General features: G+C 40.0%; 1 protein-coding gene across 2 annotated transcripts in view; it reads right to left on the bottom strand.

Moving 5' to 3' along the window:
• The window catches only part of MYO19 (myosin XIX), a 43,086-nt gene that overhangs the window by 1,117 nt on the left and 26,286 nt on the right, over window positions 1–15,683 (bottom strand). For both annotated transcript variants that reach the window (XM_026656467.1, XM_026656466.2), the window contains 13 exons: window positions 13,850–14,021; window positions 12,086–12,159; window positions 11,854–11,975; window positions 9,642–9,755; window positions 9,060–9,236; window positions 7,865–8,011; window positions 7,180–7,287; window positions 5,961–6,031; window positions 4,745–4,851; window positions 2,812–2,981; window positions 1,586–1,715; window positions 1,282–1,367; window positions 438–746 (listed from right to left, as the gene is read on the bottom strand). In XM_026656467.1, the coding sequence (XP_026512252.1) occupies window positions 438–746; window positions 1,282–1,367; window positions 1,586–1,715; window positions 2,812–2,981; window positions 4,745–4,851; window positions 5,961–6,031; window positions 7,180–7,287; window positions 7,865–8,011; window positions 9,060–9,236; window positions 9,642–9,755; window positions 11,854–11,975; window positions 12,086–12,159; window positions 13,850–14,021 (1,787 nt within the window). The remainder of the gene's footprint in view (window positions 1–437; window positions 747–1,281; window positions 1,368–1,585; window positions 1,716–2,811; window positions 2,982–4,744; window positions 4,852–5,960; window positions 6,032–7,179; window positions 7,288–7,864; window positions 8,012–9,059; window positions 9,237–9,641; window positions 9,756–11,853; window positions 11,976–12,085; window positions 12,160–13,849; window positions 14,022–15,683) is intronic.

The following is a 15,683-nucleotide window of genomic DNA, read 5'->3' as shown; positions in this document are numbered from 1 at the left end:
AATTTTACCTAATGGACTCTTTCCAAAATTTGATCTCTTCTGGAAACAAAGAAGTGGGAGAGAGAGTTCAGTGTTGCCTTCCTCTGAATTCTCAGAAGCCCTGCTGTTGCAGATTCTTTAGCATCTGCTATATGCACATACTTAGCATTTCTGCGAGCATTTTCCATCTCAGTCTCAAAATTCCTCTGACACTATATTAACATTCAGTGTCCTGGTAGAGTGAACAAGTTATGTAAACGTTACAGATAAGTTAAATGACATGCCTAGGGTCATAGGAAGTCTCCCTCAGCCTTGGGCATCTGGGGTGAGGCTGTGTGTCACAAGCACAAGAGGCCCAAATTTGGACAGTAAATCTCACTAGCTCTGCCATTATGCAATAACCAGAGCTTACTGCATGTCAGGTCATACTGCTGACTTTGAAGTGTTTGGTACATTACCTGTGGGAGTGCTCTAATGGAGGTGATACCACAACCAAACAGATTGCTCTCCACTTTGTAACCATTGTTCTGACGAAGTATTTTCAAGCATGCCAGAAGGGACAGGTCTCTTCGAAATCCAACCACTGTAACAGGTGCAGTAGATAGAACTAGTCCAAGAGGCCAGAACTGGATTATTGCACTTAGTGGCCAAGTCTTTTCCAGTGGACTAGGTGACCGGTCTAAGAAAACGGTAGCACCAGGAACAGAGGAATGGAGTTTTTCTTCAGTGTAATCCAGCTCCTTTGCTGCTAGCGCATCCATCCTTGCCTTAGGGAAGGGAGACAATACAACATTCCTGAGAGACTGAAAGGTGCAGATGTAGCTAGTTCAGAAATAGCCTCCTATGCCCCTAAGTTATTAGAATCTTTCAAAAATAACATGGGTAATTCAACCAACAGGACAACATTCTGCAGAATTCAACAAGCCTAGGTGGCTGGTTAAAACACTAACTCCCCATTAAGTGAAGCTGAAGAGCAATTGAGGAGTTGATCCCACTGCCCTCAAATGGGACTAACTGCAGGACTGAACTCTGAATTCTTGCCTTTCCCCAATCCTTCAGCTTGAGGAAACTAACTCCGGTCCCAGGAGAGGAGACTAGAGAGAGCGGTTTTCTCCTTTCCCATTAAGAGAAACAGAGGAGGCATATTTATAGTAATGGGAAGGAATAAAACACAAAGTCACAGCAATGTACTTTTAAGTTTTCTTTATGACTACTTGGAGGCGGAGGAGGAGAATATTTTTAAATGCATAAAAAGAAGCAGGCAATCAGACACAGACTCAGTGCAGTTAGTATGGTACTTACTTTCCATTTCCTCCAGGCATGCTTTATAACAGTAGCAGCCCTGCGCATTCTTTGGAAATGTTTCTTTGCTAACCAGGAGCGAACAGCTGAAGATTTAATCAAGAGTCAAGAATAAAGGACCTGGCATATAGAGAATCTCAAAGCACTTACCTATAACAAAACCAGTGGTATACATTTCCTATTTGTAAACTTTGTGCCAATGTTCAATTATAGTACCCCCAGACCCTGACATACTAAATATTTAACCCATCTGGAAAAAATTACTTTTGATATCAAAAGCACACCTGTATCAGCTTTCACCTACCAGCTTGGATGATGGTAGCAGACCATCTCTGCTTTGATAGCTTCCTCTGCTTAAATCTTCTCCAGCAACACTGAATGCAAAATGCTTTCTCAGATAGTACTGCTGCTCTTCTAGCTTCAAGTTGTTCTAGCTGTGTCAAGGAAAAAATCTTGGCATTAGTAGACTGCATATCCATTCAATCATTTAGGAAAAAGCTGCGATTGGCCTCTCATTTTTCATTAATTTATAACATGGATCCTTTGGTATTTTGCATGAACACGTTTTAGAAAACTATTAAACAGTGGTGGGTTAATGTATCCATGGAGACATGAAAATACTTCAGTTTCTAGAACCGTAGATCATATTTTTAAAAGCCTAAGAAAAGACAGGCTAATTAGATAGAGCCCGCTACTCCTAAAGTGAGGGGGAAGAGACCTAGGGGTGGGAAAGTGCCTAGAAGAAAGATACTTTCTATCAAGGCCAATACAAGAAGCTTGTTTAAAGTGGTCTGTTTCGTTAGCTTAGGCCCAATTCAGCAAAGCATGTAGTTATAAGTCCAGCTGCGTGTTAAGCACATTGAACAGGGGATTTGACACTTAGGCCTGGTCTACACAGGGGGGGGGGGGGGGGGGGTGAATCAATCTAAGCTACGCAACTTCAGCTACATGAATAACATCGCTGAAGTTGACGTTGTTAGATCTACTTACCATGGTGTCTTCACTGCGGTAAGTCAACGGCTCACGCTCCCCCATCGACTCCGCCTGCACCTCTCGCTCCGGTGGAGTACAGGAGTCGACAGGAGAGCACTCGGTGATGGATTTAGTGCATCTAGACTAGATGCGATAAATCGACCCCTGCTGGATTGATCGCTGCCCGTCAATCCAGCGGGTAATATAGACACGCCCATAGGAGAGAAATTAAATTTATCAGCCTGAAACTGAATATAATCTTTAGTGCACCTGTGACAAGCAACAGTAAATGAGTGGGCATAGAAAGGTACGGGGGGGGTGAATGTCTCATGTCCTTTACCCGATGGAGTTTTTAAAAGACTCAATTCCTACTCCCATTGGATTGTTTTCACCACGTAACAAAGTGTAAAAGGTTTTTGGAAATAATGTGAACAGGGTGCAAAATTCTGCTTCTACTGAAGTCAGCAGTTTTGTCGTCGTCTATAATGGAACTGGGCTGTGACCTGTATTGCAGAAGCACACCCTTGTTCTTCCAGGAGATGGATGTAACATGCTTACCATGGAATTAGTCATAAAGATTTTGGTTTTTCCGCAATACATGGAAGAGGAGTTTGATTTGGTTTCTGTTTGGTTAAGGGAAACAGCACTTTGTCCCACCGTCATTTTCTGAAGAAGATCATGGATGACAAAGCGTAACCCTTCATCATTATTTGCTGTTTGAGTCAAACCTGCAAAATACAACATGTTGAAGGGAGGGAAAGTCAAGCATCTAATTAAAGACTGGAAAATAGTCTCACTATAAGTAAAAGGGGTACAATTATTGCCATGGTTATAACCACCTATGTAGAAACAATCAGACTTGATTTGAACAGATAACAGATCCTATGCAATCTAGAAAACAAAACTGAGAACAGGAGCAAGCGGCAAGGGATTTAGACCCTCAATGACAATGTTCTGCAAAAAAAGCAAAAGCACTGAACAGGACTTCACCACAGTGCTTTAGACTGTAGTTTTAAAAGGGAAACATTTTGGAGATACCTAAATAGGAGATGATTCTATCAATGAATCAGGGATTATTCTGGCCACTTTTGAGATAGAAAAAAAAAAAAAAAAAATGAAGGACAGCAGAGTGAGGGGGAGAATGAGGGAAATTGGTTGAGAGGTTTCACAAGTTAATTTCTCTTTTGGAAGAAGAGAGACTGGAGGATAGGCAATACAGACTAGAACAACTACATATCTCTTTCAGAGAGTATAAAATAGTGCTGCATGGCAATTCTGAATGTCAAATATAGGAACTTGGAAATCCCTGGATCTTTCTACCCCTAAGAATGCATGTGTTTCTATTTTTCCATTGTAATACTTCTTTCTCTTTAGGAGATGGAAGAGTTGGAAAAAGCAATACATTTAGGCTGAATATTGAAGTTTTGAGAACACCTGGGGATGAGCAGTGCTTCCATTGGCCATCACTGGGAGCCAATAGCCGTATTGCTTATTCCCACCAACAGGAAATAAAGGTTTCCTCTTCTTCATTCTCAACCTGTTACCTACCACAATAAGCAGGGATAGCAGCTAGTCAGGAGAAGGCATTTCCCATGCCAGTGTCCAATAAATTTGTAATTGAGAGCCATAGTCAAAATATTTATCTGCCTATACCTTACTGCATATAACTAACCAAAGCTAAGCAATCAGCATCTTCCCAGATACAAGTAGACTGAGCCAGTTAGAACCTCTTGCACCAATGACCAATGTTTCCTAGCTTACTGGGCTTCCTTTTCCATGTTAAAGTTAGATGTACGAACAAACTTTGTTATTAGATTAAGGTTAAAAAAATTGATTAATATGGTGCATGTTGCAGATACTTTCCATGCCAAATTTAACAATGAATGAGCTGGTACCCTCTCCTAATAGCCCCTCTTTCAGGAATACATAGCATATGCATTACCTTGTGAATAGGATTCACTTTTTTAAATGCATCCTCAATTGTTGCTTTGAAATACAGACGCGCACAGAGAAGTTTGCGAAAGGTAGAAGAAGCAGTATAATAGCAGCAGCAGAATCCAGTAAAGCTAGAGGCCAATTGTGTATTTGGCAACAAATACAAGAAACAGAGAAAGGAACGTAAGCAAACAAAAAAGAAACTTAAAATTTTCCAGTTTACTTATCTAATGCAAAATATAAAATATTCACAAAAGAAAAGACAGGATCATTTGAAAATCGTATTCTACTCCCGATAAGAATACAGCCATCTGCACAAAGATGGAGGATTTAGCATGGAAGTCATTTTATTTAAACAGTTTTAAAAGCCTGCCTTAATGCCAGATTGTATGGAAATTAACATTAATGACTAGAACGTAAAAACACTATGAAAGCTCAAAAATGAGGAACTTCCCCAAAACTAAATGTGCGATAATACAGTAGCTGTATTTGTTTTATGCAATATCAAGAAATTCTGTGCACTGCAGTGAGCTGAGTGAAACGAATAAAAACTTACTTCTTTTCTTCTTAGCAGGAGAGAAACCATTTTCATCTGGCACTGTATTCGATGTTCGTGATTTTCTCAGCACTTTATAACGCTCAATAAAACTTTGGAAGGAGACCCTGACAGCCAAAATGAAAATCAGTCCTACATGAGTACCATTTACTGGATGGCTCAAATGCTTAAAAATTACCTTTTAATGGAAAAAACAAACAAACAACACAACACCTAATTTTTGGTGTGGTTTATTAAAGTAAAGGATGAGCAAGGTTCCATTGCACACAGGTGTAGACTTAGTTTTTGTTTAGGGACTTCTACACTACAACAGCAGACATTCCACACCCTTGTTTAACAGGATTATTGCACTTTTAGCTGATTAAACTCAGTTTTACTACTGGAGGCAATCTATCACTGCCCAGAGAGATCATTGTGACTTACTGTGTCACAAAGCTATTCTGCGGTTTTAAATCTTGGCTCTTAAATACAGAGCAACCCTGCAAAAGAATTGCTCAAAATCGCTTTAAAAACCCATCGTTTCCATGAGAAAAATCCAGAGACAGCATTCATGATAGCTGGTTTTCAAAAATCTCCACCAAGAACTAGGGGATTTAGACATTAGCTAACTAAAATTAGTGGGAATTGTGTTGTTAAATCCCCAGTTGGTTCTCCAAATCTCAGAATACAAAATTCCTTACTAAGAACAGAATAATTATCTGAATCTTGTCTGTGCCATTGGCAGATTTCAAGATTGTCATGCACAAGGGCTGACCTGATCCAGTGGCAGCATAATGAACTGCTATACTGATGTGGGGGGCGGAGAAATGGACATTTCAGAGTTTAGGTGACAATCTTGTACCCATATTTCTTGGGCCAACAGGTCATAGGGCTGTTGCCTTTCAGCATGGAGATTTTAAAAGGAAGGTAGGGAATATGCAACTAAATTCCCTACACTGTTTTGAAATTCTTCACCAAAGTGTATTTGTCTGAATAAGCCATACAGCAGAATATGTAGTTTTCCTGCCAATTTACATTTGGCTACTCAGATAAGAGTTTATCTACCCACTCAATCTAGGTAGTAATATAAATATATAGAGAGGGATGAAATTGTCCCTGATTGAACTCTGTGGAAGCCAATGGAGCTGCACTAGACAAATCTGGCTTATGAAGTTTATCTTCAGAATATAGCTCCTTAAAAGTAAACATGAGAAACTTAAAATTCATTAGGACTTACCTAATAGGAAATCCAGCTGCACTGATGCTGATAGTTTCTACTATGCCACATGCTTCAAGCTGACTGAGAACCTATAGCAGGAATTAAAACACTTTAATTCTGTTTAGGTACTGCTATTAAGGTTTACCAGGGTTTCTATCAATGCAAACTGCTTTTGATAACCTACGAGTTTTTCAAAGACTTGAGCCTTTCTATTCAAAGAGTTTCCAAAAGCAATTAACATTCACCTGTTCAATCTCTCAAATCTGTTGATTCTTTGAAAGATGGCAAAGTTATGGCGCTCATCTCCTACGTACTATAGGGTGAGTGTGTTAAAACAAATGATACATTACATCTGACTCTGTTGAGCAGAGTCAGACAGGACTGTCCTGTCCCAGACAGTTTGCCAGAAGTCTTGAGGCTCAATTTTGCTAGGTGTCTGATTTCCACCCCCTCACACATTCAGCTCATTCACTAGTGGCAGAAGTTCCTTTACTTTGTGAAGTAGGTGGTTTTGCTCCAACCCCAAGCTAAACTCTTACCTGCAGTTTGTACTGAGGATTTGCCAGTTATGTGCCTCACCACACTTAAAGTGGCAGGAAACTTATCCTGAATTTTCAAACTGGATTCTTGTTTTTAAATATCAAAGAACATCAGGATAGATCCTTTGTAGATACAAGGATCAGCATAGCTCCATTCAACAGCGCTTTTGATTTTACACCAGCTGAGAATCTCCAAGTTTAGCTACAATTGCTCTGCTCCCAAAGAACCTCCCACTCAGCATGCAGGTCAGCTGTTCTCATCGGAGTTGGCAGACCTCCCTGTACAGAAACTAGGAGTAGGCAGAGATTTAATAAAAGGAGTGTATTATAAAATAGACTGTGCCATTAAGATAGGTCTTGATTCGGAGCTAGGTTTAGTGAGCTCAAAGCCCCCCACACCACTAAATCCAAACTTGTACTGAACAGCATCTTTTAAGAGAAACTGATGTTTCACATACACAGTATTTATCAATGAAGCTGCAGTGAAGAGAGCCTCACGGAAGATTCACCCTAGTTTGGAGAAGTTTAAGCATCATCTACCCTACCTCTGGTAAGTTCCCTCTTCTCAGATGAAACTTTCAAGATATTTGAAAAGAAAAGTGCTTTACAACCATATCATACGGAGCCTGATGCAAAGTTCAGTATGAAACCAATGAAAAAGACATGGACTCCATAAGGAAAATTCTTTGTAGAGTTACCTCTTCTTTTTTAAAAGTCATGGCCTTGCAATCAGCATTAGGCTTGATACATCTGATGTAATGAGGTGTAGTGCTATGCAAGATCTGCATCAGACGTTCAAGTGAACCCTATAGAAACAAACACAGCAATTATTAATGACCACGACATATTGAGGCCCTTTTGTTTTTCCAGAGTAGTTTGGCCAAATCAATACTTATGTTTTTAAAAAAATCCTGATGATTATTCATGGCAGTGTTTACAGGCCCACAAGAACAGAACTGCTTAATTTCAGCATAATAAGCACAGCTGCTCTTTTTTTAGGATGGCTAGAACAAATTATCAGTGTTCCATTTAAAGACAGCGTCTGACACTTTTTTATTCTGTGGGTAACTCAATGTTCGTAAGTGTGCTGGATTGATTGCTCTGTGCCTGGGGTTGTAGCAAGTCTGGAGAGGTAGGTATTGGTTTGACATGCGGCCACAAGACATGGGTTAAAAAGCACAAAGGAAGTACAACAGACTCCAACTTCTACTTGTTTAAATACAGAGGCTCTCTACTGAACAGTGTGGAGTTTTTCAGTTTTATACCAGTGTATCAAACATTATTTGGCACAGAGTCAGGAAATAAATGGATGGATTTTACCATCAAGTTACTTGAAGACAGCAGCAGTATCTAAGTAGTATCAGACACTCAAACAGGACAAACCTTGAACTTGGAGACCACTGTAACAACTGCTGCTCTGTTCTGGGTTTTGGTATCATTTTGGCTCTTTTCTGTCATGGGAAAGAACTTCTGAAGCAAGCAGTCTTGGGAATTCTTCAGAAGCTGGAGTAACTCCAGTGGAACTGGGTCCTATGTAGGCAAATACATGTCACTAGGATTTGGTGGAGTTACTTGGAGGCACCCTTAAAGATGTAACTAAATATTCATCACATTTGGAGTCAATGAGGTTAGTAAATAAGCTGTATCAGAATTTTATTACTCAGTAAAAGCAATAGTTTAAAGACCATTTCAGATCTGACCACATGTATTTAATATGAATTCACAAATATAGGAAAATGCTTGAGAGTCAGATCTACCACCATATTTAGTAAAAATTGTGTCTGTTACTAGCATTTTCTTATGGAGGGATGGCACAATGAGAAGATTAAGGCACTCGTGCCGTTTAGTTTTAGTTAAGCCGCCCTAGGGCTAGTTAACTAACGGTAGGGCAGTCCTCATAATGGACATTAGAACTTTCCTATGCTTAATAAGAGACGATATTCACTGCATCACATGATACCATTTCTTAAAGTTTCCTTGCAAAAAAGTGACTTGCCGTATCAGAAATGTCATAATATAAAATAGATTCCAATGTTCACAGATCACTTCATTAACTTCCTGGTAGGCATAGTGCAGAAAGACGCTAAGTTTTAAGTTTCTATGTGATATTGGTAAACGGCCAAAGGTAAGTCCATGCTGCTGTTTCCCTGATCACAATGAAGTTTAAAGTCTGAATTTAATATTCATAATTAAATGTCACAAAAACAGTTCTGGAGGCTGAAGTCCTCTATTCACACAATATGCAATAGCAGTGCACACTCCTCTACACTGCCCCAGCAATATGACCAAACCCTGGAGAGAACATCTTCAGGGGCGAGAGGTTGTGGAGTTTGCATGGCTCCCTTAATCCTTGGGCCTCTGAGCCGGCTACCAAAGGTGCTACCTGTGCTGGTGATTGTTCACTAGGCACTGGACTGAGATGATCAACCCCTTTGACATGTCATCTACTAGTAGTGGACACATGCACTGTGTTAACAGCAGTTAAAGACTAGTTTAAGGAGGCTTTTGATTTTTAGGCTAGCTTCTTTCATGAGCCATGTGCTTATTTTATAGTTTATTTTTTAAAATACATACATACCCTGTTTTTCTCCACCATACCTTCCACTTGGTAACAGACTTTGCCAGCATAATGGGAAACAACAAAGTTAGGCTTCTTACTAAACTTGTCCCGGCTTATACACTGGTTATTAGACAAAGAGTTCTCAATTCGGGTTTGGAATTGGCTGACGTTAGAGGATCTGTTCAGACGACACTCCTGTGTAATGAAAACAAGGTAGAATTGTAGCATGTCCTATTTGAAATAGGCAAACTTTACCTGCACAGCAATTAAAATCTTTCAGACATTAGTATACTTAGACCTGAAGGCATTTTACTTGTCTATGTTCCATTTGGTATTCCAAGTCCTTTAATGTTCAAGTACTTTAAAAGAGTGACGCAGTCATGGGGGTTCCATGTTTGACATCAATGGAGTGCATTTACACGGGATACCCTGCAAGACTGGGGGAGGGATGTGGGGCAAGAACCACCCCTATAGCATTACGGAAACAGTTGGCTCTTTTGCCTTTAAGTAAATCTACTCTCTTTGGTCATTTTGGGAGACAGTTGAGGAAAGGAAGAAAAGCAGGCTAGACAGTATTCTCAGTTCAGCTCTTAAACTTACCTCATTCAGCAAAGAAAAGATGCTGACAGGGCTTCCTTCTATCAGATCTAGACAGCTCTGGTTATCCTGGTAGTTTATGAAAGACCATTCTAGACCTTCTGCTGCATATTCTTCCTAATACAAGAGAAATGTGGAGAATGTTCTTGCTCCTCAGGGCACCAGTATTTCACAGTATACTTAGTGAAGTATTTCACTTAGGGCTTTTGTCACTGGACATACAGTTGTTACATGTTGGCTTTTTAAACAAGTCAGTTCATATCCTTAAACATCACCACTTGTAGCAGATCTGTCATTGTTTTCAGAACTACAAATCTTCTGAAGTTCCTGCTCACATAAGAGGTCTAAAACCTTTGGCTAAGTAGCATCAGATCCCCACAGGGCCATCTGCAGGGTGTATGTGGAATTGTGCAGTTCATAAAACTGCAGAGATGCTTCACAGAGTGATCACACAAGGTGAAAGCCAAGTTGTGACTCAGATACACCTTCGGATTTCCCTTAAAGGGAAAGAGCATCCCTTTAGGGCAGAATTTAGCCCTAAGCAAGAGCTCAACATGCATCCACTAACAGTATTGTGTTGAAAACTAAATTAGATCCAAAAGGAAAGGGAAAATGACTGCAATGCAGTTAAAAATCAATGTAATTGATTAAAGTACTGTAGTTGTGCTGCACAGAGTTCAGCATTCTTGCAGAACAAACGGACAAGTGAGAAAACAGAACAAGTTCTCATTTTTGTTAACTTTAAAAATTTGTGGCAAGTCAAACTTGCTTAGGCAGACTCACTAATGGAATATAAACTGTTTGGCATGCAGCCATGTCAAGAAGGGGAAGTCGTCAAGCAGCGACTTGCAGCTGGCATAAAATGGCTATTATGATTTTGTTTCAGTTGGAAGAGGAAAAGTCATTTGCGCAAAACCTAGTTTCCATCTGTACTGATTGTTAACCCCGTGTGTGCTGGCATGTTGTACACAGTTACCCTAGGAGAGCAGTTTAAGAGAAAGTCAGTGGAACACACAAGCGCACAAGATTGTGAATTTCTGGATAACGTACACTCGGGGCCTGTTTTGCACTACTATGCTGTCTGCAATGTATAATTTTCTTATCTCCTCACTGCCAAATACTAGATAGCCTTGTACCCTTCAGCTCAGTTGAAAGGGCAAAAAGTATAATGGGGATATAGGAATAATAATGGGTTAGAATGCAACTCAACAAGTATATTACAGTAGCAGCCACAAGCCCCAGTGAGGGTTGGGGCCCCATTGTGCTAGATACTGTACAAACTTCGCAAATTTGAACAGTTACATTCTGACGGTTTATAGGTCTGAAATTTAGATTCAGATGCATCAAGATCTAATTAGCAATGAGTTTGTTTCTTACTTGTGATCTAGCCAGTGGTTGCAACAGCTTAGCAAAGTATTTTCCTAAATGTTTGTATGGTTCTAAATTAACTCAAGCCCTTCTTTTCTAGTGGTTGAAATGCAGAGTGGGAAATAGCCCTGGCAAAGGACAAGAAGAATTTCCCACTAAGAAGAACCCAGGGCAGACAAGAAGTGTTCTATTTCGATTGAAGGGACAAGGGAGTGGCAACTTGGTTTATGAGGTAGTACTACCAGGGCAGAGGGCCCACACAAAGCATCATTTAAGCCCTTATTACAGGGCCCTGCATGAGCTCTCTGCAGGGGATGAATTTTGGCCCTAAGGAACTGCCCACAAGACCATTACAGAGTCTTGTGTAAGACAGACCATACATTAAACGCCTTTGTTCCTGACAGGACAGGTGTGCTGCGGTTGCAATTTCTGAGGAAATCGCTGTTCACACTCCGCACACCTTAAGGAGATGCCCAACAAATTCAGCAGCACCAATATGCCCCTTTGATGAGCTCTGGACATTTCAGCAATTCACAATGTCACTGGAACCCCGGTGACAGCTTTTAAAGTGTGTATCCATGAACATATGAATTTCCTCTACAGATGTTCCCCCTCCCTGCAAGGGCCCAATACTACAATCCTTGGTCAAGTAAGTAATCCTGACCTCCCTGTGCAATCCCAATTATTTCTGTGACAGAGTAAAAGTTGCATAATCAGGCCATAAAACAGAGTTTTAGGTTTAAAAAAAAAAAAAAAAAAAGAGTCTTGTAATTAGGAATTTAACAGTGTAGTAACATAGGAATAAATACAATGGCTTTGTGTTAGACATCTCGTAGAGGGACAGTACCTGTTGTGCCTTCAGATAGTGTGCTACAAAGTGCTGCTGTAGTTTCTCATTGGCATAGTTAATACAGAGCTGTTCCAAGTTGTTTTCAGGAAAAGATTCAAAACCATAAACGTCCAACAAACCTAGAGAAATATGGGGAAATATTTATTTTCTATCAGATCTAGTGTGTTTGGGTCTACAGAAGATTTACCGTACTTTCTACTCTTAAATTAAAAGGGACTAGAAACCATACCTATAAAGTTGTTCCACACAAGAGAATCTGCATAGATGCTTCCGTTTATCACTGAAACCAGCCAGTCAAATAATCTGTAAATAACAGAACCCTGATTAGCTGGAAAGATTTACACTTATCTTGTAAAGATTCAGTGGATTTATGTTTTCCAGTGATTTTTTTTGACTCCTACTGTTACTGCCAATACCACAATATTTTATAGTTTCACACTTTACCTTGGCAGCTAAACTAATTTTTATGAAGTCAGAGGTATGCCATGAATGTTTGAATAAAGTTAAGAGACCTCCTGAAACAAATGAAGAGCCCATACACCTCTGCCACTAATTCACTTAATTGTGTCTCATGAGTTCTGAGGAGCAGAGGACTAGACTGTAACATGTGAGCACAAGGTCAAGACCCTATTCTACAGGGTTTGTTCCCTTTACTCCCACCAAACTTCATGAGACTAGAGGGAGTTTAGCGGATTCGTACACGTATTTAGACATTGCTCTGCTCAACATTGTAATGATTAATTGACTTAGGAGTCTAAGGCCCTTTTGAAAATGGCATCTAAAAAACCCATGGACCTAAACCCTTAATTCAGTTAAGGACACAGGGCCTTATTCTGCCTTACTTTACATCACATATTGTCTCACTCAAATCAAAGGGAAGTCACAGAGTGTGAAGGCAGAATTTGATCTAGAGTTTCTTCAAGAAACTTTTCTTTATTTTAAAATCACCTATACCATGTTTATCTTCGACTGCAGTAGCACCAGCAATGCAGCCCCATTGTGCTAGGAGCTGCACAAATACAAGACCACTTCCCCCAAAAAGCTTACAATCAAGGCCCTAGTCATACAATGAGGTATGCGTTAAGCCCCTTATCTATGCAGAACTTATTGTAGGATCCGGGTCTCAAGAAGGGGGAGGAGAAGGAGGAAAGAGAGAATACACACATTTGTTTCTCTAATGTTTATCAGAAGGCAGAAGCACATAGGGCTGTTATGGAAGTGGATGAGAAGAAACAAAAATTTTCACAGCACTGACCCATGTATTCAAACTATTTTATCTTGGATATATAATTTTGCATCTAAACAATGACATTGTTTAATTATTGCACGAGAGTCAATTTCATTCCCGCTTTCAAAACATCATGAGTCAAATAACTACAGTGAGGAGCAGTGGCTCAGGGATTCCTAAGCTTTTTCAGAATAGAAGCCACGTTTTAAATGCATTTAAATCCCATTAGTGATTGCACAGACCACTTCTCCTCCCCATTTGTAATTGCATAACATCCATGTAAGCAATTGCTGTATTTGCAAGAGAGGGGAAGAGCAGTTGTCTTAATGCAATTTCACAGATGAAACGGAGGAAGCCAGTGCAATGAAACAAGAGTTTGTAAAGTGTTGGCATAATTTTTTTTTAAGTGTGTGTGTGTGTGTGTGTGTGTGTGTGTATATATGTATGTATGTATGTGTGTGTATATATATATATATACATACATATACACACACACACACACACATATATAAAGCTATTAGCAAGTTGAAAATGCTAAAAAAAAAATCATCAAATGTTCAAACATGTAGAAGATAAAACTTAACTGATTAGAAATGTTCTTAAACAGACATCACGTGGCAAGCTTTCCAAGGACAAGTACATGGAGATAGGCTGCAGATGAATAAGTAGAAATGACTGACTAGGATAAAACCCTGTTGGTCACGTTGACACTTTAGCTAAACCTTGTATAGACACAGTCACGGCAACATTGCTGATGGAACTTACTTAGCATAGATAACTTTAGCCAGGCAGTCCCTTCTAGTTTCACATTCTGATCTGGAGCATGGCTTCTTGAAGACTTGTTGCTGTTTTCCAGCAGTTATCGTTCGAATTCTTAGTGTTTCCAGCAGCTCCTCTACAGATACTTTTAGCAAGTTTGCAGTGGTCTTCACAAAACCTTGTTCAAACAGCCAAAGAAAGTATCATATGAATATAACCTGTTTCTTAAAAAAAAAATCTAAGCACCTCCCAGAAGTTTAATCTAGATTAACAAGTGGCCTTTGGATAGCCCACACTGAAGCTTCTAACTTCATGGAATATGCTCTTTTACTTTTAAGACAGAATTTTGTAAGACTGGCCTCTAATTTTGAATACCCACTAATTTTACCCACGTTGCAGGTGCTCAACAATGCCTGTTTAAAAACCCCCACACACCTCTCGGGCTATGTCTACACCGCAATGAAAGCCCAGGGTTAGAAGAACTCAAGTTAGCAGACCCTGGGTTTGTTAACTTAGGGCTTGAACATCTACACTCATTTTTAACCCCAGGTTAGGAATTGTTGAACCCCGAGTCCCAACGTGGAGCTCCAGCATCTATCACTGCAAGATGTGGGCCCACAGTCCAATCACTCATATTCCAGACTTCCTAATGCCTACCCAAAATGTGGCTGTTCTAGCCTTTTGTTCACGGTGCAGTGCGGGAAAGCTTGACTGTCCACCAAACTTGACTGTCTAGAAGACAAAGGAAGTTGGCCCATGGGATTGTGGGACACTTGGTAGACTCCCAGAGCACGAGTCCAGTAGTGCTGCATCTACACTACAAAGCAACAGGGCTTGAACCCCAAGGGGTCTCGGGACCCTGGGTTAGCACAATCTGTGTGTAGACGGTATGGGGGCTAGGCTTGAACCCGAGTTTGAAACCTGGGCTTAAAATGCAGTGTCTAAAACTGGCCACCCGAAATTAGACTCTCTCTCTCTCTCTCTCTCAAGATACACCCTTGTCTGTTTATTTTGTCATCTCACAAGCCCCAGCATGCACTGCCCAAAGAGGTCTCTAAATCCACGAAGGGTAGTACACAAACAATTATTGCTAGCAAAAGAGGAGATGTATCTGGCATAGTTAGAGAACTTAACCCTGTCATAGCAGGAGTCAAGATTTCCTTGTGCAATGTATGCAGAAAATTTAAACTACTTAAGACTGTACTAACTCAAAAAAGCAGCTAAAGTGTACTAGAAATTATTGGGCCCAAATTAAAGCCATTGGAATTTGTCAGAACTTGTGAAACAGAAATATGAAGTCTTTCTGATTAGGCCACTATTAGTTCCATGGAAAACTGGGGCTATTTAAATTTAGGTCATAGAGATCTTCTACAGATAGAAGGAAAGAAGCTCAATATATGTTTTCCCTTGTAAAGTATCTAAGGTATATAAAAGGCTGTAATTTGACAGACTTGCTCAGATTGGAATCTCAAAATGGAATTACAACCTGAATATTTAAGCACATAAATATATATAAAGCCTCCAGTCTAGGTCTCTGTCTCTGGGGGCCATGTGGTGTAAGTATACGACTAGGAACAAGGATGATGATTCTGCCAACAACTCACTCTGTGCCTTTGTGCAAATCACTCCGTTCCCCTGATCTCTTACAGGGATGGGACGATTACATTAGTGTTTGTGCAGCATTCTGATGTTTTATAAAAACAGATGAAAGGAATAATGGAGAGGATACAATTAAGTGACAGTTCTTGTCATTCCTCTCCCCACTTTGGTCTCCTAATGAAAGGAAGAGTACAGTATATGAGATTATGTACTTCTGACATCATCAGGTCTTTCTGGTGCC

This window comes from Terrapene carolina, unplaced genomic scaffold, assembly GCF_002925995.2.
Source record: "Terrapene carolina triunguis isolate 2854851 unplaced genomic scaffold, T_m_triunguis-2.0 Scaffold231, whole genome shotgun sequence".
In the NCBI taxonomy this organism is placed as follows: domain Eukaryota; kingdom Metazoa; phylum Chordata; order Testudines; family Emydidae; genus Terrapene; species Terrapene triunguis.
Note: the sequence above shows the minus strand (reverse complement) of the source record. Positions and strands in the feature narration are given on the sequence as shown.